The 24647-nt window shown below is 40.8% G+C and overlaps 1 protein-coding gene across 2 annotated transcripts in view; it reads right to left on the bottom strand.

Annotated features, from left to right (window-relative positions):
- Positions 1-1115: 1115 nt before the first annotated feature.
- The window catches only part of sp3a (sp3a transcription factor), a 47062-nt gene continuing 23530 nt past the window's right edge, over positions 1116-24647 (bottom strand). For both annotated transcript variants that reach the window (XM_078228411.1, XM_078228412.1), the window contains 3 exons: positions 12314-12536; positions 9238-9437; positions 1116-3317 (listed from right to left, as the gene is read on the bottom strand). In XM_078228411.1, coding sequence (XP_078084537.1) covers positions 2989-3317; positions 9238-9437; positions 12314-12536 — 752 coding nt within the window. In that variant the 3' untranslated portion in view covers positions 1116-2988. The remainder of the gene's footprint in view (positions 3318-9237; positions 9438-12313; positions 12537-24647) is intronic.

Consider the following 24647-nt stretch of genomic DNA (forward strand, 5'->3'; position numbering starts at 1 on the left):
TTCCACAACTGCTTCAAATATAAATTTTTATATTAGCTATTACAGAAAGCTAGAACTTCTAACCATTACCCATAACTGGTTTTGTTTATGGTTTATTTATTTTGCTCTGTGTTCCTTTGAATAAAACATGGCTGTACTAAAACAAGAGGAACACAACTTTTGGTAAGATTCAGTAGATTTAACTGATTCAACAAATTACTTGATGTCAATCACTTTAAAATGGCTTACATGCACACCAGTTATTTCTAATATTTGTTCCTCTTATAATTTTAATTTGTTCATTCATCTATTGTTTTTACATCAATGTCAGAGGACCAAAGATGGAATCAAAATCTTGCATCAGATTTGTACTAGTGATTTAGTTTCAAAAATATGCATTAATTCACGCACATCTTGTGGCAAGCTGACATTACAAACCTGAGGACAAAGCCCTATAGTTCCCTAAAACATACCATGACAGTATATTGTAGTGTTTGTGCATATTGAATCACAAACTTGGACAGTTTCACCAAAAATAAATAAAAAGGATCGATGCTCAGGATGATGCAACAGGCAAGGGAAGTAAACTGAAAATGAAATATCTAATTTTAGGCATTTGCAAATTATTAGAACTAGTTATAAGTTGGATCCCCCCCTCGTTAATTAGGGGCAGCACGGTGGGACAATGGTTAGCACTGCTGCCTCACAGCACCAGGGATCCAGGTTCAATTCCCAGCATGGAGTTTGCACATTCTCCCCATGTCTGCATGGGTTTCCTCCCACAGTCTGAAAGACATGCTAGTTAGGTGCATTGACCCAAACAGGTGCCGGAATGTGGCGACTAGGGGAATTCCCTATGACATCCATTGCAATCTTAATGTAAGCCTTACTTGTGACTAATAAATAAACAAACTTTAATTGGATATGGCAAGAGGTACTAAATGGTTATTGCAGGAGTCACAATAAAATTATATAGAAAAATACTTAAGTGTAGACTCCTGTTAGTTTTTTAATACTAATGAAAATTTAAATAAGGGCAGCAATTTATTGGTAGTATAATCTTACTTTATTAGCATTTTAATTTATATTTATACATTTTGAAGGAACATGTAAGACTAGACACAATTACCACATGGCAATGTATATATTTTTATTGAATTTTAAAATCAAGTTTCATCATTGTTTTAAAATACCACATTAACTGTTTTGGGAGGGGAGGAAGAGGTAGGGAGAAGAGTATGATCTATATTAGCGCTAAATGCAAAGAAAACTGCTCAAACAACCTATTTAAAACATTAACAAAAAGTTAAAAAAAATGCAATAGGTCACTACAAAACAGTACTATCCATTATATATTTTCACATGTAACATACACTTTTTACCCCAACTGTTGGCACTTGCACATATAACAAATCTTAGTTTGAGGCCAATTTTTTCAATGCAAGTTTACACACCCCATGTGAGGAAAAAAATGACTGCAATAAAGGAACTAGACTTGAACTGCAAATATCACTGCGGGGAAACCTCAAAAGGTCTTGAATCCTATGTTGAAATACAATGCACAATGTAGGCTTTTTGTAAAGTTCTAGATAATCAATTCACTTTTACTAAAGAGTAACTGGATTAAAAATAGAAACAATGATCAACTGAGTAATGGTATAAACATTTCTTTCTATATTTGTGTCTTTATGCACACAGTACTACTTTACTATAGGAATAATGCTACATCAAGTGACACTGAATCCTTCATAGTAGTGGTTCCTCAAAATTACAAGAACCAAAAAAATATTGAAACCACAATTCATTTCAGTTGGTTCAAAGTTGGTTTATACTGTAATCTTAATGTTTATTCTGCACATCTGATTTCATTACAAAAAGGACAAGACAGTTAAAAATAAATTTCAAAGAGGTGCAAACCACAAGGTGATGCAGTACTTATTTTAAAAATTGCCACAGGATATCCCTCGTATGTTCTGGAGAGAAGTGCAACTTTGTTATTTAATGGTACTGCACATCTGGAGGCAATAATGGTCACCTTGGGGGTTTGGAAGAAAAATGAAAGTCAAATGCTAATATCTTTATCCCCACTTCTACGGTGCTGAAATGATGAGAGAGATTAAATAGTTGTGCATTACCTCTGTAGCCTTAACAAATACATAATAAAAATACAAACCGAATATATATATATGCGCAACAAATAGTTAAGGTAAAAACTTGTATAGAAAATTACAAAGGGTAGCTGCATAAGGATCTGCAATGTGTCAAAGAAGTTTTATGCAATAGTTAACTTTGAAACTTCAAGGTTAATTACAATCAACGCATTCAGTCATTTGGCAGATGACCCTTAACATTTAGCAAAAAAAAAATGGCTTTTAATAAATTGAAAAAATAGATTAAGACTTCAGATCCCATTTTTACAATATTCCTCTTTTATAAAGAGCTTAATGATACACAGAAATGCATACTTTGACATTTAAATGGCAAACAGCTAGTTTACTAATCAGCTTATAGAATGCAGACCATCAGTGACCCTTTTACAGTTGAAATATGCTTACTTGCATCAGAAAATGCAATGCATTGAATTAGAAAATTGCTATGAAATTTAATAGAAAACAGATTATCACAATAAATTGTGTTCAAGATGTACATACTTTCCCATTCTGAACTCAATCATCCCAAATCTTTTAATTTTCAAGATTTCACCATCAGTCTTGCATAGCTATTTCCGTGTTTATAATCTATTATGAGCGCTATTTTTGAAAAATTGCTACATGTGGTGAGTATCTGCAAAATGTACATGCAACATCGCCAGTGTTCAATAGATATATGAATACTGTATTACAAATACATAGAAAATAAGGCATTTTAGTGACATTTGTCACTTCTCCATAATACATGAATTTTTAACCACACTGATAAAAAGACTGCGAAAAAGCTCAAAATTTACTAGCCTTTTACTCAATTATAAAATCACTAACACATTGTTTTCCCCCTCTATAAACTGCATGTTCAGTCCAGACAGTCATCTCCACCAATAGTGACTAACTGTATATCAGTATTATGTAACATTTCTTCAGTATTTGCACCATCAGAATGGTCAGTTCCAATCCCTTCCATATGGCCCTGCTGAATGCTTGCTATTACAGGTGACATAATAGTTCCTCCTGAAGTAAGGATACCAACATCAGAGGCAGATGTCACCTCCATTGATGATATAGCTGCACTGTTGTGGCTGGAAAGGTTGGCCCTCTTGTTCTGATGTGTTTTGATGTGCTTTGAAAGATGATCACTTCTTATAAAGCGTTTGGAGCATTCTGGACAGACAAATTTTTTCTCACCTGGAGGGTATAAATGCAGACCTTTTTAAAAAAAAATTCTCCAGAACAAATACTTGCATTTATGTAGCATCTCAGAAGTCCCCATACAGAAAATGGATTCTTTGTAATTTAGGAAAGTCAACAAAAAATTTTCACAAGATCTACAGATTTTGCATGTACAAACTGTATGCAGGTTAATTTGTGAAATCCTTTGCAGATTGGTGATCTCTAACACATTCAGTGACACTAAATATTAATCTAAACAAAAATATTACTTTAACATACTAAAACTTTTACATGTAGTTTCATCAACTGTTTTGAAAATAAATTCCTACTGCAATGAAACTCTTACGGCTTCAGTCTGTATTTGGAGAAATTTATGCTCCAAGTAGAAGTAGAGTAGGGTGTAGGAGTAGAGTTGAGAGAGAAATCAGGAGGGCAAAAAGGGGACACGAGATTATCTTGGCAGATAAGGCAAAGGAGAATCCAAAGAGCTTCTATAAATACATAAATTGCAAAAGAGTAACTAAGGAGAGAGTAGGACCTCTTAAGGATCAACAAGGTCATCTATGTGCGGATTCACAAGAGATGGGCGAGATCCTAAATGAATATTTCTCATCAGTATTCACTGTTGAGAAAAGCATGGATGTTAGGGAACTTGGGGAAATAAATAGTGATGTCTTGAGGAGTGTACATATAACAGAGGTGGTGGTGCTAGAAGTCTTAAGCGGATCAAGGTAGATAAATCCTTTCCGGCAGTCTCACTTCTGGTGTGAATATTTCTGCTCCTTCCAGAAGTTCATGTAGATAGATGGGGAACCCTTTCTGTTGTAAGAAGTGGTGAGGTTTTCTCAGCAGGTGGAAGGGGACAGTGCGGGGGGAATGGGCACTGTCGAGGCAGGACTGGAGATCGGATTGCAGATCCTCAGGCATGGAAAGATCCTGGGGCCTGAAGTGTATCTCGGGACACTGTGGGAGGCTAGGGAGGAAATTACAGATCCCCTGGCAGAGATATTTGAATCATCGACAGTCACAGGTAAGGTGCCTGAAGATTGGAGTGTGGCAAATTTTGTCCCTTTTTTTAAAAAAAAGGGCTGCAGGGAAAAGCCTGGGAACTACAGGCCAGTGAGCCTCACATCTGTGGTGGGTAAGTTGTTAGAAGGTATTTTGAGACAGAATCTACAGGCATTTAGAGACGCAAGGACTGATTAGGGATATATTTTTATGACAGCATGGCCTCGAGTGGAAAATCATATCTCACAAATTTGATTGAGTTTTTTGAAGGGGTAACCAAGATGGTAAGATGAAGGCAGTGCAGTTGATACTGTCTACGGTACCACATGGTAGGTTGTTGCATAAGGTTAAATCTCACGGAATCCAGGGTGAGGTAGCCAAATGGATACAAAATTTTCTTGATGACAGAAGATGGTTGTTTTTCAAACTGGAGGCCTGTTACCAGTGGTGAGCCTCAGGGCTCGGTGCTGGGTCCACTGTTATTTGGCATTTTATATTAATGATTTGGATGAGAATTTAGTAGGCATGGTTAGTAAGTTTGCCGAGGACACCAAAATTGGTGGCACAGTGGACAGTGAAGAAGGTTATCTCAGATTGCAACGGGATCTTGATCAATTGGGCCAGTGGACTGAAGAATGGCAGATGGAGTTTAATTTATATAAATGCAAGGTGATGCATTTTTGTGAATCGAACCAGGACAGGACTTACTCAGTTAATGCTAGGGCGTTGGGGAGAATTATAGAACAAAGAGATCTAGGGGTACAGGTTCATAGCTCGTTGAAAGGGGAGTCACAAGTGGACAGAGTGGTGAAGGCGGCATTCGGCATGCGGCATGCTTGGTTTCATCAGTCAGAACATTGAACACAGGAGTTGGGACGTCTTGTTTATAAGTTGTACAAGACATTGGTAAGGCCATACTTGGAATACGGTGTACAGTTCTGGTCACCCTATCATCGAAAGATATTAAACTAGAAAGAGTGCAAAAAAGATTTACTAGGATGCTACCAGGACTTGATGGCTTGAGTTATAAGGAGAGGCTGGGACTTTTTCCCCTGGAGCGTAGGAGGAGGAGGAGTGACTTTATGGAGGTTTATAAAATCATGAGGGGCATAGATAAGGTGAATAGCCAAGGTCTTTTCCCCGAGTGGGTGAATCCAAAATTAGAGGGCATAGATTTATGATTGGGGGGGGGGGGGGGGGGGGGGATTTAAAAGGGACCTGAGGGGCAACTTTTTCCACACAGAGGGTGGTGCGTATTTAGAATGAGCTGCTAGAGGGGGTGGTAGAGGTGGGTACAATTACATAATTCAAAAGACATTTTGGACAGGTAAATGGATAGGAAAGATCAAGAGGGAAATGGGCCAAATGGGACTAGTTCAGTTTAGGAAACCTGGTCGACATGGATGAGCTGGGCCAAGAGGCCTGTTTCCATGCTGTATATCTCTAACTCTAAATGCAGAAATTGTAACACAATCTAACTGACTTGAACAGTTTGCATAAAACAGGCTCCAGACTATCTTAATGCTGTGGTTTTCAAAGTTGGCACGTGGAAACCCCTACAGATATTAATACTTCCTGGGCTTATCGTCCAAGCTTCTCAAAGACAGTAACAGCTACTTTGAGGAAATCATTATTGCAGAAAACTTTTTTAAAATATCAGTATAGAGCAGAAATAAGATCAGTTACACTGAAATTTGGATAATCCTCCCCCCCCCCACCACCCCCCTGCCATTTATGAAGCCTTTGACTCAATTTACCACACCATCTTCCTCCAATGCTTTGTCCAACTTGGTCAGACTGCCCTCATTTATTTTCCTACTCCATGCTGTCAACGTGGGAGTCTCCCAATGTGACCCTACTCCTCCACATTTATATGTTGCCCCTTGGTGACAATTCCAATGCACATGGGGTCAGCTAAAGTTGACTAATGACATTTAGTCAACCTCTCCAATGTATGGAAACTCCGTTTTTTGACATTGACCTGTAACTTCTGAACTCCAGGGCAGCATATTTAGGGGATACCCCAAAGATTCTTCAGGACCGCCTACCCCCACCCCCAATAAAAGTTTCCAGGCAAGAACTGCATGTCAACTGCCCCGGAAGTTCAAAGTGCAAACTCCTGATGGCTTGCACTGCTAAGCATCTGAAAATGCAATTGCATTCTTGAACTTTGGATGGTTCGGACTCTCTTACAGCAGTAATTATTCAGGGAAAGGAGAACCAAAACCATGTCTGGGTAACTATTGCACTGACCTCCCCATACCACTCACAGGGCCCTCATCTACCCCCACAGGGCCACATGGATAACCCACCGCCCAAGACAAACCCTTCAAAACCTCCGACCAGTCTGCCTCCTCCACCCAGCATGCCCTGACTAACCATCCAACTCTCCCAATCCTATCCATTTGGAAGTGACTGGATCTTTAAACTTACCTGATTTACGGCAGCTAGCGCCATAAAAAAATGTGCAACTTCCTTGTGTCGCACTGTGCGGCTCTTGACTGAAGACCTCAAGAGCGCATGTCCTATACAATTCTCACCTGCCCTGAGTCAGACATCATGCAAGAAAGGATCACCGAGATGGAGGTAGAAAAATCAGAGTGGAGCACCAATCTGATTCCGATTGCCACTCCACGCAAGTTCAGGCCCATACGTCATGAGTGAGTCGCAATTTTTTCACCTAAATACTGGCAATACCACAGACATCATATTAAGGTCCTTTCAGAATACAACTTTATGCAACTCTCTTCAAAATGACCCCAAGCTGCTCTTCAAACTCCATATTCTTCTTCATTACAAAGACAGTCTTCTATTTTTGTTCCATCTTACCTCATTATTGCTCAGACCTTCATTGATGTCTTTCAGCTTCAGACTCAACACTCTTGGTCAGCCTCTAAACTTTAGCTCATTGAAACTCTACTGCCTGTTTCCTACCCTCTCACCTATCAGCCCTATTCTCACTGGTCTATGTTGGCTCCTGATGCCCCCACTACCTTTAAACTTAACTCTATCTTTTGTGTTCAAATCCCTCCAAGGATTCACCCCTATTATAACCATCTCCAGTGCTGCAACTAACTACTTCCAATCAAACTTCTCCCGGCTCCAGTCTTGCACATTCTCCCTTTGTTTGCACCCCGATGGCATCCATCTCATCAGTTGGCTGGCCCCAACCTCTGGGATCTCCCACCTCTGCCCCCTTTCAGTTCTCCTTTAATTCCCTTCTAAAGGGGCAGCTTTTGGTCACCCCATCTAATATCTCCTCCTTTGGCTCGATGCAAACTGTCAAAATAGACAAAAGAAACCAAATAGTATTACATAGCATTTTTGGCACAGAAATAAATAATTCAGTCCAAATGGTCTACGCTGGCTTTTGAGTCTCCTTCCATCCATCAAATCCTTTTATTCCCTTTTCCCTCGTGTTTATCCAGATGCCCCATAAATGCATGTTATTCACATCGCTTCAGCAGTGAGTTCCATTTTCTTCCTGCTCATCGGATGAAGTATCTCCCGAATTTCCAATTTGATTTATTAGTGACTTTATCTTTTCCTTACATGAACTATGGTAACTAGCTTTAGTTAACCCACAATTGGAAACATCATCTCTATATATCTTCTCAAACCCTTTCAATTTTAAAAACCTCTGCTACGTCATCTTTCAATCTCATCTTGCACAGAAAAAAGAGTCCAGCCTTTTCTTAAGTATATTTTCAGCACAGTATCATCCTCGTGAATCTTTTCTGCACCTTCTCCTGTGCTTCTATACATGTTTTTTGTTAAGTATAGAGGTCAGAACTTTGCATGGTATCACATACAAATGTGAAAAGATTTAGATTTTAAACTGTCAAACGACAGAGAAAATCCCAAATTTGAAGGAAATCACAAGGGCTAACCAAATTAAAAGATCGCTGCAGAAAATTATTGTTGTGTTCTAATCTCTAATAGTGGAAGCCCAGAGGTTCCAATTAAGATATCTAGGTTAGAAACCAACTAAGATTTTCTTCCAATAATTAGGATGTCAACTGGAACTTTCCTGGGTTTGGGTTTAGTATTTGGCCCAAATTAATAAAGGCAATTTCTTCTTCTTGACTATCCCTGCTCATTATTAGGATATCCGAAAACCAGCCTTCATGATTAGTAAGGAGATACCAACATTTTTTTTGTGCTCCCCATTCATCCCTTCTGAATTAAAGTCAGGTGAAACAGCGAAAATATCTGAACATTTATTTATGCAGGAAAAGATTTTGCCAGCATCTGATAACAAAACCCACGGGAGTATTTAGCCATCCAGACAAACTGTATCTCTGCAACCCCAGTGCTGAAAAATTACAGCAGTGTGCCGGAGGATCACGCCCTCACAAGCTCACAAATCTGTTTTGTGCAAGGTAGTGAGAATGCTCGACACCTAATCTCACTACCCATGTTTCTGAGATAATTGATTACTCTATTATCCACCAGTCCGATCCTAATCCCATTGTAAATTGGTGCCTTGCCTAGTCAGGTTGGAAGAGCAGAGCTCTCCAGTGCCCATACCAGAGCAGGCTCAGCCGAAGTAAGTTCAAACTGGCAAGCACAAATATTGTTGTTGCCATGAAACTTTAAATACCCTTTCACTGGGGTACATGACCTTTCTTATAAGTAACATTTCAATTTCTCAATAAACTTACCAGAGGTCAGAAAACCTTCTCCTGAGTATTCAAAATAATACTAATATGAAAATAAGTTCCTGTAAAAATTGTCGCTGTACTTGTAATTGATTGTGAAGTCCAGCTCTTGGACTATATTTAGCTCAATAATTCAGGACCTCATGAAGAAAGTTCAGTTGGAGGATAATTGGGAATTGATGAAGTAGCAATTAAGATAATTCTGACGTTAAGATAAGTGATATCTACTATATTACGGTTTTTAAAATGGTGAATATGAAATTAACCTGTATGTGTTTTTCTGTGTCGCTGCAGTTCATCACTGCGAGTGAATCGTTTTCCACAGAAAACCCAGTTACAGACAAATGGCCGTTCTCCCGTGTGCCAGCGAAGATGAGCTCGAAGATGGGATGTTTTTCCATACGTCTTTCCACAACCTGGGAAGTGGCAAATATGCTGTTTCTTCTTGCCTAAATTATTGGAGGATCTGAGGAAAGATTCAAATGTAAGAACTTTCAGTTTTATCCTCTGAATCCTGCAAGTGTATAATAGTTTCAAAATGTTCTATAGAATTAACTGCACCAACTGAAAATATTAGTTACTTCTCAACAACTTGTTTTATACACTACTGTATATACAACTAGTATATGGAATTGCAAAACCACTAGGGGAGGTGAAGGCCGAGTGGAATTATCACTAGACTATTAGATTTTGCACCCTTAATATATAACACCATTCTTGAAAAATAAATCGTCATCTTTTGCGCACTCAATCATCCTTCCTATTACAAATTTATCCCCTTGCACATATTTCTACCAAATCCTTTGCTGCTTTTACAACATATTTGGTATTTTGTGGTAAAAGTACTCCAAGGTGGCCATGCGACCCATTGAGCCTGCTTTGCCATTCAACATCATCATGGCTAATCTTGGGCTTCAACTCCACTTTCCTGCTTGCTTCCCATATTTCTCAATTCCCTAATAGACCAAAAATCTGACTATCTTAACCATAAATGTATTTAATGACTGTGCAACCACAACACTAGGGGTGGAGAATTGTTAAGATTCTCAATCCTTTGAGTGAAAAAATTCTTCCTCATCTCAGTCCTAAATGAGCGGGCCCTTATCCTGCAACAATGCCCCTTTGTTTTAGGTTCCCTGGCAAGGGGAAAAACCTCAACACCTACCTTGTCAATCCCCTTCATAACCTTAAATCTTTCAATGAGATCACCTCTCATTCTTCTAAACTGCGAGGAGACTCAATTTACACATCATAGGACAATCCTCATCTAGGGATGAATGTAATGCACCCTGGTCTACAATGCAAATATATCCTCCTTTAAATACAGTGAGCAAAATTGCAGAGTGTTCCAGGTGTGGCCTCACCAAAAGCCCTGTACAGTAGTAAAACTTCTTTATTCTTTTACTCCGGCCCTCCTACAGTAAAGGTCAACATGCCAGTTGCTTTCCTAATTGTTTGCTTGTACCTGCATGGCAATTGTGTTACTTGATAAGTACATCTAAGTCTCCGAAACATTTACAAGTTTCACCTTTCGAAAAATATTCTGTTTTTCTATTCTTATGACGAGTGTTAACCTTCCATTTACCCACATTATACCCCATCTGCCACCTTGTTGCTCACTCACTTAACCACTATAACTAACTGCCATGTTTGTATCATGTCTCCCATGTTGGCAATGATCATCAGTGTTCTCTTCTGTTCATACATTTTTTTGGCAAACTTTGTACTAATTAATCATCCCACATATACAACGAATCAAGATTGACCAAGCTATCAGAACTATGTTTTCTTTAACAATCTGAGCCTTTATTGCTTAGGGAATTTTGCTGTAATCTTGTCCAATCATATTTGGTCTTCATTTTTTAAAAAATCATTTCTGGGATGTGGGTGTTACTGGCTAGGCCAGCGTTTATTGCCCATCCCCAATTGCCCTAGAGACCGTGGTGGTGAGCTGTCTTCTTGAACCGCTGTGGTGTAGGTACACCCACAGTGCTGTTGAGGGGAGTTCCAGAATTTTAGCCCAGCAACAACGAAGGAATAGTGCTATATTTCCAAATCAGGATGATTAGTGACTTGGAGGGGAACTTTCCAGGTGGTGGTGCTCTTGTGTCTGGCTGCCCTTGGTCTTCTAGATGACAGCAGTCATGGTTTGGAAACTGCTGTCTAAGCAGTCTTAGTGAGCCTGCAGTGCATCTTGTAGATGATACACACTGCTGCCACTGCTAGTCAGTCGTGGAGGGAGTGAATGTTTGCGGATGGGGTGCCAGTCAAGTGGGCTGCTTCGTCCTGGGTGGTATCAAGCTTCTGGAGTGGTGTTGGAGTGTTGTTTATAAGCACGTCAACGTGTTCAATTTACCCCTCAAGTTCAACCAAATACAAAAATACATTTGGCTTCCCAAGTATGTTTATTGAATCATGAAGCAGTTGTTAGTTTCAAGTAGAAACTTAGAACATTTACACCGTTGCTGACTGTTTTCAAGACTAAAGAAAATGTTGCATCTATTTAGTGCTCTTGCGTCTTTTAAATCTTCAAAGCATCTTGCATAGAATTAATTATCTGGAGCAGTTCTGAGAGATAAGGTGCTTACTATTTTGTGCAAAGCAAGGTTCCACAAACTACAGTGAAATTGTAGTTAATAACCACTTCCCTGAAAAAACTTTCACGGTAGAAATTATAAGATCAGAACATTATTTAAACGGAGAGACAATATTGTTGTGGTGTGGAGGGATGTGGATGTCCTAAAACATGAATCACAGAAAATTAGCATGAACATACAGCAAGGAATTAGAAAGGCAAATGGATTGTTGGCCTTTATTGCAAGGGGGTGGACTGTATAGGATATTGGCGAAATCACAGTATGGTTGTTAGTCTTCATATTTAAGATAGGACATACTTGAAGATTCATTAGTTTGATTCCTACGGTGAAGTGTTTGTCTTAGGAGAAAAGGTTGAGTAGGTTGGACCTATACTCACTGGAGAATTATGGGGTGATTCTATTGAAGCATAAGATTCTGAGGTGGCTGACAGGGTAGATAGTGACTGGATGCTTTCACTAGTGGGCAAAATCTAGAACTAGGGAGCAAAGTTTTAGAATAAGAGATCTTCCATTTAAGGAAACTCTGCTTACAGAAATGGTTGTCATATTTAGCTATATGGAAATTTTAGGAGAAAAATTGAATTAACATGCAATTGGTTTGCCAGGCTCTCTCATGGTACACATTGATATGAAGACTATGGAAGCACTTGTTTTCCCACAACATATTTTCCCCCTTAAAAAATATTTAAGCAGTGAACCTAGTGCTCACAGAAGCTTTGATAATTTTTACTAAACAGAAACATACCTTCCCAAAACATCCTTACAGTTAGGACAAGTACATGCTACTCGCCGGAGTCGTTTTCCTGGTTGATACTGCTGATCGTTGCCATCCTCATCCAGGTTCACAGACACTTGTGCTAAATCACTGGAACTAAGGACAGTTGCAGTTCCCACATTAGCAACTGTAGAAGATTGTGTTGCTAGCTGCCAAGATTCGGAGTCATCCTCCTCCTCTTTTATTTGTATACCTGGAATAAAAGTAAGGGCATGTTCAATTCTCATCTGTAACATCAAGACTATAACAATTCCGTTTGACCTTGATCGGTTCAATCTGAAATCTCAGAACAGTCAATGTTATATTCAAGGTAAAGCAACTTAGTTGTTAATACTTTACTGTATACATGGTACACAATTACCAAAGCCTAAAGTAATTGCTAAAATACCAGATCTTCACAGAGTTTGAAACAGAGAAGTAGTTTGTGCGCTGATACTACCCATCTAAAATAAATTACTGAATTACAAAAAAATGATCCTTTTAAACATATGGAGTATGCCTTGGTAAATTATTGTTCTAGCTTGGCAATTTGCTTTTAACACATATTTGTAAGTTTAATCTGCATCCACGTCATCTACCTCAAGAGTCAGATGGCATTGCAACTATGTTGATTTAGAAAGAACACAAACAGAGGGCTACTGGGAATGAACACATCCAACAGTGATTGACAGCTAAGCAAGAAAGAGGGTGATAATGAAACAAAGTTTAACAGGATCTTTGGTGTTATGTATTATAGTTGATGTATGTTTTGTTGGACCAGTGCCCCTTTCAGAGATGAGTCACGTGAGCACTGGTGATGTCAGTCAAGTTCACAGGCCTTAAGTCCAGTCTTATCTTAAGTCTTGGGGAGTTGGTTAGCTCAGTTAGCTGGACGGCTGGATTGCGATGGGAGAGCGACGCCAATAGCGCAGGCTCAATTCCCTTACCGGCTGAGGTCATTTATGAAGGTCCTACCGCTCAACTTTGCCCCTCACCCAAGGTGTGGTGATCCTCAGGTTAAATCACCAATCAGCTCTCCCCTCTCAAAGGGAAGAACAGCTTATGGTCATCTGGGACAAGTAAGACTTGGTGTAAAGGTAAACGGTAAAGTGCACAGCTACAGAATAAAACGTTTTTTTTGAGTTACAGCAATCCATGAGTATATTCTTTGGTTCAGACTGCAGCCTATGTATTGCCCAGTACAGAATAATTGGTGAGGAGGGGGATTTTCGCCAGCCAGCATGAGGGGATTTGTTTTAAATTTCACCCACCAGCATGTCATTGCATTGACAGGAGAGGAACTGCACCCAACTTCAGACGTGGTAAAAGTGAGAAGGAAGAATGGCAGATTATTTTGCTCCCGAACAAAAAACAAACTAAGAAACTATAGAATTGAAATGGGGGGAAAACTTGGGGGGGGGGGGGGGGGGTGCCGGAGCTGCAGAGCTCACCACATGCTATGTCAAGGGAGCGGTCTCAGGCATGGAAGCAGAAAAAGGAAGGGGGAGTTACAAATTAAAGGAAAGCTGCTGTATTTCGGTTCAGGGGCAAACACGAGGGAAAATATTGAATTTAAGGTTTTGAATCAAAAAGAACCTGGCTGTGCAGCTTAAAATTAAAAAACAAAATGGTGGGTCAATTTGACACCATCGAACATTTGGAAGAATCAGAAGGCTGGAAGGCCTACATCAAAAGTTTTAATTACAGCAAATAAAATTGCAGATGAATTAAAGTACTCATGTTCTTCAGCCTATTGGCAGTAAAGCCTTTAGTTTGCTCAGAAGCTGGTCCAGCCGAATAAACCCAAGACAAAACACACCAACAATTAATTGGTATTTGAGGGCCGTTATGCCCCAAGGTTCAGATTCCACAAGAGGAATCAACTGGAAGGGGAATCTGTGGCTCAATTCATCGCGACTTGCAAGCACCTCGCAAAATACTGCGAGTTTGGAAATGTTTTAGATGATGCCTTAAGAGACAGGCTTGTACACACAATGTACAAAATGAGGCCATTCAATGAAGACTACTGACCGAGAAATCTAAATTTTAAAACCCCATTGGACATTGTTGTGTCTATGGAATTAGCAGCCAAAGAAGTTGCACAGCGAGGGGCCGGCACCCAAGTACATGCAGTCACACAAAAGAAACCAATGTAGCAGCAGGAGTGCCACAGCTGTGGCAGATCTGGAACTCAAGCTGATTGCTGGTACAGGGAGGCCCGGTGCAAGAACTATAAGCAAGTAGGCCACATTGTTAGGGCCTGCAAGAGAAAAGAGAGCTGTCTGGAAAAGTCTCTGCCAAAGAAAAATCAATTGAACCCAAGAAAGGTGGTCCACTCTGTGGGCCACAAGGCAAATGTGGATGGAGCCAGAGAGTCTAACATCTCCAATGAAGAATTTAAATTGAACACCCACCCTGGCTGTCCAGGGTGAAGTGCACGGATTTTGGGTTGTGCTTAAATTGGATAGGCAACCCATTAAAATGGAGTTAGACACTTATTCCTGAAACAATTTACAACCAGAAACTGATACGTCTGCCACTTTAGCATCACTCTCAGGACATTACCACAGAATGCCTACAATGCAGGAAGAGACCATCTAGCCTGCACCGACTCAAAATGAACATCCCACCAGGGCCCTCCACTCCACCCTATCCCCACGCATTTACATTTCTCTGGACACTAAGGGACAATTTAGCATGACCAATCCACCTAACCTGCACATCTTTGGACTGTGGGAGGAAACCGGAGCACCCAGAGAAAACCCATACAGACATGGAGAGAACGTGCAAACACCAGTGTTACGAGGCCAAAATCGAGCCCGGGTCCCTGGCGCTGTGAGGAAGCAGTTCTAACCACTGTGCCATCCATACATAGAGCAGGTGGTGCCCGTAAGAGGGTATGTAATGGTGAAGGTTCAACTACGAGATCAGGCCACAGAACTACCTCTCCACATTGCCGAAGGAAATTACCCAGCCTTCTTTTTGGACATTCGTGGTACTGAAACTTAAACTGAACTGGGGCCCGCCAACAAATTGGCTGACTCGAAAACTAGTCTACAAAACATCCTAATACCAGTGTTTTTCAATACACCCTTGGAGAAATGAAAGGAGCCCAGGTTAAACTCAAATTGAAACCAGATAGTCAACCCAAAAGTCTGAGGGCACACACTATTCGGTCCACTATCCATCCAAAAGTAGAAGCTGAACTGAACTGACGAGGCTGGTGAACACCAGCATACTTAAACCTGTGTCAATAAGTGATTAGGCAACTCCAATTGTACCAGTTTTAAAACAGGACAGATCAATCCAAATCTGTGGTGATATCAGTTACTGTTAATCCAGCTCTATGTGCTATAAATACTCACTACTCTTGATTAAGATTCGTTCAGTGGCTAACTGCAGATGGGAATGGCTTCTGAATCCTAACATCTTCTAACCATAGTGACTCATCTGGATTTTGTTTCTCTATAAAAAGCTCCCCTTTGGGATCACGCCAGCCCCAGCATTATTTCAGATGTCCATGGGCCAAATCCTAAGTGGACTGAAAGGGGTACAATGATACCTCAATCACTGGCTCCAGAGGAAGAGCACTTGAAGACTCATGAGACGACCCTAAAACATCTGCAGGCACACAAACTTCCGAGTAAAAAGTGTGACTTCTTCCAGAACTTGATAGAATACTTAGGGCACATCATCAACAGCAAGGGGCTTTGCAAGGCACCAAAAAAGAGAGGCAATCCTGGAGGCTCCTCAGCCTTTCCTGGGTCTTGTAAATTATGGTAAACGTATTCCAAATTTGGCAACCCTTTTGAAGCCATTCCTTTTATGGAAAAATCCATCTTGGAAATGTAACTAGGACTATGAGGGAGCATTTCTCACTGTCAAACAGGCACTTCAGAGGTTGGATGTCTTGGTTCACTTCGACCCCAAATTGCCATTGCAATCAGTGTGATGCCTCATCCTACAGAATTGGTGCAGTGCTGCATACCCTACCCAATGGAAAGAAGAGGCCAATTAACTTTGCTTCGTGCTCTTTAACCAGTGCAGATGAGAAACGCACAACTAGAGGAGGCAACCCTCAGCATCATTTTCAGTGAGAACATTTTACCACTATTTATATGGCTGCCACTTCATGCTGCTGATGGACCATCGTCCACTCAGGTCCATCTCTGGCCTGTACTCTGGGATTTCCTATGGCCAGTAGACTACAGAAGTGTGCTCTAAGGCAGTCAGAGCGACACGTAAACACAGATCCATTGTCCAGGATGCCCCTCCCCTCAAGTGGAGGGCAATCCAATAATGGACTGAAGATTTTATACTTTCCCAATCTGAAAATGTGCCAGTAACAGCGACACGACTAATGGTACCAGAAATGACAATTTCAGAGGCAAGTGACAGACCCAGTCAGAACATCTGGAATTGAGGTCATACGTGTCTCGGCAGTGGGAGTTGTCGGTTAAGAATAGCTGCTTATTATGGCGGGGATGCAGGTGTTAATTCCTCCAAACTTAAGGTACAAAATGCTGGCGCAATTCCACCAAGGCCATCCAGGGATGGTGAGAATGAAGGACCTCATCAGGAGCAAATTTTGGTGGCCAAGTTTGGATGCTCAGATTGAGGAAAAAGCCAATTTGTGCCAAACTAGTGCCAAAATGCCATTTACACCCTGGGAATGGCCGAAGATGCTGTGACAATGTGTCCGAATGATTCTTGCCAGCCCCTTTGAGGGCCAAATGCCGTTGGTGGTGGCTGACGCCCATTCCAAGTGGCTGGAGGCGGCAATACTGAAGTCCACTTCAGCTGACCTGACCATCAAGAAACTAGACGAAATGCTCATGAAGTTTGAAAACCCTGAGCAAACTGTCAGCAGCAACAACAGTCCTAAGTTCCTCGTGCAAGAATTTCCGGACTACATGAAATGGAACGGCATTCGGCACATTAAGTCGGCGCCTTATCATCACTCAACCTATGGTCTTGCAGAAAGATTCATGCAATGGTTGGAAGCACAGACTGAAAACTTCAAAGGAGGGGGGATCACTAGTTTGACATGTCAATAGCTTCCTTGCCGTGTACCAAAACACACCTCGTGCCACTACCTAGAATTTGCTGGCATACATGCTGTTAAAGGTAAGCTAAAAACCACATTTGATCTCTCACTACAAGAGGAAACTCAAGACTGTCGAGAAGAACTAATTAGCCCAGATGTCCAGAAAGGAAATGAACTCCAAGTGGCACTCTTTCCATAAAAGGAGAGCAAGTACTGGCCCAGAGCTACAACACTAATGACAAGTGAGTACCTGCCATGGTAGTAGCCCAGACAGGTCACATATCCTATACGGTCCAAACCAGGCATGAGATCGTGTGACAAAGGCATTCTGACCAGCTATTAGCCAACACGAATCAGGGATCTACCGAACAAACTCTATTAAATGTGCATCAAGTTTGTGTATCTAATAGAAACTTGTCTCTCCTATCTGTGAATTGTTTGCTCCTTGTACGCATGTGCTGTTTTTGGAGCAACGTAAATTAAACTTGTGCACAGCTACAGAATTGAATCTCCGTGTTGAGTTACAGCAATCCATGAGTTTATATGTTTTTGGTTTCCACTGCAGCCTAGTAAATTGTATAGTACAAAAGATTCGGCAACAGATTGGCGGGGGGGGGGCAGGTAAGATTTTCTTTCAGAGAATCAGTGTAGGCTCGATGGGCTAAATGGCCTCCTGCTGCACTATAGGGTTTCTGGGTTCTCTGGAAATTTTTGCACCCTCCAAAGTGATGGAGGAGTCCCAGGTCATAACTGAATCAAGGCTTGAAAGAATAAAAGGAGTTTCACTCATTGCAACAACACATCTTAAGGAGCTTTGGCTGATAATATCCACCAAACTGATTGAACACCAGCATAACTAAGAAAATCTGCTTTGAGCTAAAGACATCATTGCTGAACATGGTCCACAACACACAAAGAGCAGTCTACATTGCAGCACTGTACAGAGTGATTTCCTTTAGTTACTGTGGCTAGCTGACCAACCGAGGGATGTCAGAACCACATGGCACATCTTGACAACTGCTACAATAAGATCACCGACCAGATGCTGGATGTCCTCTTGCAGGAGTGCAAGTCGTTGAAGAGTCAGTACATCCCCAATTACTGTGGGTCAACGCTCGCTGGCTCTAAGTGAAAGCAGCTACACCTTCCCAAGCTCACCTGCATCCTCAGGTGGGTAATGAGTCTCACTCAGACCTGGACTGGTGCCAAATCAAGCAGGTACCTGGAGGGCACAGCTCTTAACCCCCTGGTCGTCAAAACCAGGCTTTGAAACATTACCAATGAATGATGTGATTTGTGAAAAAAGTTTGACTAGCTTTTACTTCTGATGTAGCTGACTTATTACTGCAGGTAACTTTACAAGTGTTACTCAAGGTTAGATGAAGTAGGGTGGAGCACGTGAAGCATAACAATTGGCACTGGCCAATTGAGGTAATCAGAATAAGGCAAAAACAAACAAAAACAGATAATTTCAGGCAAGTGATATTATGAAAATAACATCTCGTCATCTCAGTCCTCACCTTCAAATACCTCCTCAAACCTTATTGCGTGAATCAAGTGTATACCCTCTTCAGCTTTGTGGTTGGAAGTTAAAGACTTTATACCAATGATTGCAATTGCTGTTTGAAACCAAAATAATCATACCAGTTGCTCTCAACACAGCCAGTATTAAGCTATGAACATGAGTTTGTTCACCTTGGGTCTTGGTGCCAAGTTAACCTACAATTTGACAGTTTACACTGAAAAGATAACTTGCAAAGATTCATAACATTCACTGCAGATTTAAATAAATAAAATTGGGTAATCCAACGAAACTAGGATTTGAATGTGCAAACAAAATGCATGATCATTTTTGAATTCAATTTGTCAGCGATGCCATGAGACACACCAAAGACCTTGACAGTAATGATAGACAAGTCAGAAAGTATGAAGGAGGAAGGCTGGGTGTAGGAGAGCATATCTATTAATGAGCCCTCCCACTAACATTGAATCTTATAACTGTAAAAGGAAATAACTCAAAACTACCAAAAATGACTCAAATGACCTACAAAATAATTTAGACCAGATATTTTTTTTTTAAATGGATTCATAATAGAAATCAACAATAAGTTCATCTAAGCGCAAAACAGCAGCCTATGCTGGAAACAACTAAAGGGGTCACAATCCCTGGAAGCTAAACAGAAAAAAAAAAGCTCAAATGTTACAAAACTAAATTTGCAACAACACTTTCCCCATAAGGTAAAGCAAACAGAAAAGTTTAAGTGAAACTTGGAGAGGCTGTTCGGGGGTAAGTCCACGTCTGGCATGTGGGAGTCTTTTAAGGAACAGTTGATAAGGCTGCAGGACAGGCATGTGCCTGTAAAAAGGAAGGATTCGAGCGCCGTGGATAACCAGGGAAATTGAGGATCTGATCAAAAAGAAAAGAGAGGCGTACGTTAGATCCAGGCAACTGAAAACAGATGCAGCTCTGGAGGAATACAGAGAGAGTAGGAAAGAACTCAAACGGGGAGTTTGAAGGGCAAAAAGGGGTCACGAAATGTTCTTGGCAGACAGGATTAAGGAGAATCCTAAGGCATTTTATTCATATGTCAGGAACAAAAGAGATAATATTTCTGCACTTTAAGTCCACCGTTAGCAGATAGACAATTCAGACTACAGTAATAATTGAATCCACAATAAAGGGACAAAGATTCAGGTATTGCACAATCAGGAGCAGGCGAAGTAAAAACCCATAAATTAGTTTAGCAGAGTTTAATAATTAGTAATTCAAGGCTTATTCAATTAAGAACTAGAACAGGCTTCCCAGATTGCACTTTTTATTATGACAATTGCACCATCATCATTCATCTTCTCCCCTAGTTTGGAGGCCTGTTCTATATTCAAAATTTCTGTACTTATGGACTGGCTTAAATTATCTTTAACTCAGTTACTTAACTATTTTACTCTCATACATTAGATCAGGATACTGGGGTATAGTGGTTATAGTCCTTGAATAGCAATAGAGGTCATTATTTCAAATTTCACCATTGCAATTTGCAAGATTGAATTCAGCAAATCTGTTGACATGTGGAACGGGAACAGAAAAGAAAACTGCTTGGCTTGCATCAGGAACTTTGAAGGGTTCAGGATTCCTGCACCTCTTTGTCCATAACATAGATAAAGGAGAATCTGTGAAGGTATGTACTCAGATTTCCTGAAGGTATTTGACAAGGTGTCACCTTTGATGTGGCTATACAAAGTAGGAGTTCATAATGCAGAGGGCATAGAACATAGAACAGTACAGCACAGAACAGGCCCTTCGGCCCATGATGTTGTGCCGAGCTTTATCTGAAACCAAGATCAAGCTATCCCACTCCCTATCATCCTGGTGTGCTCCATGTGCCTATCCAATAACCGCTTAAATGTTCCTAAAGTGTCTGACTCCACTATCACTGCAGGCAGTCCATTCCACACCTCAACCACTCTCTGCGTAAAGAACCTACCTCTGATATCCTTCCTATATCTCCCACCATGAACCCTATAGTTATGCCCCCTTTTAATAGCTCCATCCACCCGAGGAAATAGTCTTTGAACGCATAAGTATAGGATTGGCTAGCTAACAGGAACAGAAAGAGAGTAGACATAAATGAGCCATTATCATGTTGACATGTTAATGGATGGAATGTCACAGGGATCAGTTGTTAAGGCCAGGGCCTCAACTATTTACAAATTATATCAATGATTTGGATGACAGGATCAAATGTATGGTTACTAAATTTGCTGATAACACAAAGATAATCGCAAAGAGGACATAAGAAATCTGCATGGTTAAGTGAGTGGGCAAAAAAATTACAGATGGGAGTATAATGTCAGAAAATGTGAACTTGTCCACTTTGGCACTATTTTATTCAAAAGGAAAGCAATTGCAGAACTCTGCGGAATCCTGGTACATGAATCAAAAAATAGTAATCAGAACAGCAAGTGATTAGGAAGGCAAAAAGATAGGAGCAAAATGTCAATCTGACACTGTATAAGTTCAGGCCCTGACTTTTTGTGTGTGTTAAATCAGAAACAGTTGTCTCAAGGGATTTGAATACAAAAATGTGGTAAATTGAACACGCGTCACATTTTAAATGAATTAATTGGTGGAGGGGAGGGAATGGGCTCTCATGGATTTCAGTACAATGCCAGTATGCAGACACTGCAGGGAGGGGAAATGATATTTGTGTGAGTTGATCGTTAGAAAATAACAGACTATTTTGATGCATTGAGGACAGGATTCAAGGTCACTGGAAGCGATGTAGTAGCATTGCGTCCTTCAGTCACTCTTGGTGGATTGCTCCAGTAAAACATGAGTGAATGTTCTCATTTACGAGCTAGTTTGTTAGTGTTCTTGGTGTGTTTTTGTTTCAACTGCTTCTATACCTCATGATAAGTGGCTGAAAATGGGAAATGTAAAGACAAGTAAAAACAAAGTCAACATCAGTTCGTGCAGCTTGTTCATCCTTCACATATGGGTGGCACAATGGCACAGTGGTTAGCACTGCTGCCTCAGTGCCAGGGGCCCAGGTTCAATTCCTACCTCGAGTCAGTTTGCACGTTCTCCCAGTGTTGGCGTGGGTTTCCCCCGGGCGCTCGCGTTTCTTTTCACAGTCTAAAGATGTGCGGGTTAGGATGATTGACTGTATAAATTGCCCCTTGGTGTCAGGGGGACTAGTGGGGTAAATATGTCCGGTTACGGGATAGGACCTGGGTGGGATTGTTGTCAGTGCAGGCTCGATGGGTTAAATGGTCTCTTTCTGCACTGTAGGGATTCTGTTTTATTTGGGGATCCACATTTCAATTTTCTCTCAAGGGAGAGATGAGCGAATTTCTGAAAGGTTTGGTATAACAAAAACCATGAATTACAAAAATAAGCTGATGTATGAAAAGAAACAATTTGCTGAACAAAAAGATGTCACAACAAAAAATTGCATTTAAAAAAGAGCAATAAATAAAGATGACCATGAAAATGTGAAAGAGCTAGTGTGCGCGAGTTCATCTCACTACCAGTCTCAAGTACTCAGTCACTCAATCTCATCCACTCTGTGTGGATTAGAGTACATGATGGTGTGGAATGGGGGTGAATGAGGCCACAAAGCCTAGGAGTGAGCCAGACGTGTACACACACTGCTTCCAAAAGCACACAACACGCCACCAGCCCCATGCACAGTCGACACACACACCCTTAAGCTCTACCCCTTCCCCCCCCACCCCCGCCACCCTGACACACAGCACAAGGAGCAAGCTGAAGCATGCCAGTCTAGTCAAGATGAAAAGGTGAAAAGCAGGGTGGAACGAAGTAGAAACATGAGATCAAATTGTTGGAAGTTAAACGAGAAATCATTTGCAGTTATAGGAATTCAGAAGAATTCTAAATAAAAGTGCTATAAACTCAAGAGATCCAATTGCAAGGCAGAAGAAGAATGAAGAGTCAGTATTAGCCAGGGAGGAATGTGTTCACAACCCAAGGAAGTTGGGACGGACAAGTTATAAAAGATTTTAAATGTGGAGTTCCATGAAGAGCAGAAAAAATCCTTAAGTACTGGGACCAACCAGTCATCTGCAGTCCAGAAGGGTTATAGCAAGAGAAAGTGTTAGTGGAATCCATGGAGAGTTTAAAAATGATTCGAAAGTAAGAGATCCCATTGTTGGGGGCAGTAGAGAAATGCCCATCGCAGGGGTTCAGTTTCTCAGGAATTATATATCTAGATAATAGAAACATAGGAAAAAAAGGTGCAGGAGCAGGCCATATGTTTCTATGAGATCCCCTCTCATTCTTCGGAATTCCAGTGAGTACAAGCCCAGTCGATCCAGTCTCTCTTCATATATCAGGCCTGCCATTCAAGGAATCAATCTGGTGAATCTTCGCTGGACTCCCACACTCGGTAAGAATGTTCTTCCTCAGACCACGAGACCAAAACACAATACTCAAGGTGTGGCCTCATCAATGTCCTGTATAACTGCAGCAAGACAAGTTTTACTCCTATACTCAAATCCTCTTGCTACGAAGGCCAGCGTGCCATTAGCTTTCCTTACTGCCTACTGAACCTGCATGCCAACCTTAAACGACTGTTCCACCATGACACCCAAGTCACGTTGCACTTACCCCTTTCCTAAACTGCCATCATTCAAATAATAACCTTCCTTCCTGTTTTTGCAAAAGTGGATAATCTCACATTTATCCACATTATACTGCGTTTGCCAAGTATTTGCCCACTCAACCAGCCTGTCTAATTCACCTTGCAGCCTCTCAGCATCCTCCTCATAGCACACACTGCCACCCAATTTAGTGTCGCCTGCCAATTTGGAGATATTGCATTCAATTCCTTTGTCCAAATCATTAATGTATATTGTGAATAGCTGGTATCCCAGGACTGAACCCTGCAGTACCCCAGTAGTCACTGCCTGCCACTCTGAAAAGGACCCGGTCATTTCCACACTCTGCTTCCCGTCTGCCAACCAGTTCCCTATCCATGTCAATACATTACCCCCAATACCATGAGCTTTAATTTTGCTCACTAATCTCACGTGGGAACTTGTGAAAAGCCTTTTGAAAGTCCAGATACACAACATCCACCTGGTTACAAATGTTGTCTATGTTGTAGAGGAACCTGTTGAGATAGAATCAACAGAAGTTCTACAGAAAGAGTATCCACGATTGTTTCCAAATTATGTGAAGATGTCACCGACACAGACTTAAAACAGAAAGAAGAATCTAAATGACTGTGGGGGCGGGGGGGAAGAGAGAGAAAAAAGAATGCTAAACCTCAGTTGGCAGGATCAATCTTAGGAAGAGAAGATAGAGAGAATGAGGCTAAAGGTGTTTAGCATATTGAAGTTAATGGAGATACAGCAGCACGATCCAGGTTTAAACCAGTTATACCAACAGCTTACTCTGAAACAAAGGCAGAAAACATTCCAGAATGCTATTATCTTAAATACAACATATTAATGAGGAAATGGAAGCCGCCTCTTGTCCCTGCAGGTGAAATGTGGACAATAGTGCACCAAATAGTGATACTATCTGTGTACCAGAATGAAATTGTTAGAGTGGTTCATGAAATCTCAATGGCTGGATATTTGGGAATTGGGAAAACTCAAACTAGGATACAAAAAACATTTCTGTTGACCTGAACTATATAACAATATAGTTAAATTCTATCAAGTACATAACACATCAAGGTGATAATAATTCCAATTACAGCTTTTGAGGAACCTTTTCATGGGTCCTGATTGTATAGTGCTCCTCCAAGACTA

This window comes from Mustelus asterias, chromosome 14 (genome assembly GCF_964213995.1).
Source record: "Mustelus asterias chromosome 14, sMusAst1.hap1.1, whole genome shotgun sequence".
Taxonomy (NCBI): Eukaryota; Metazoa; Chordata; class Chondrichthyes; order Carcharhiniformes; family Triakidae; genus Mustelus; species Mustelus asterias.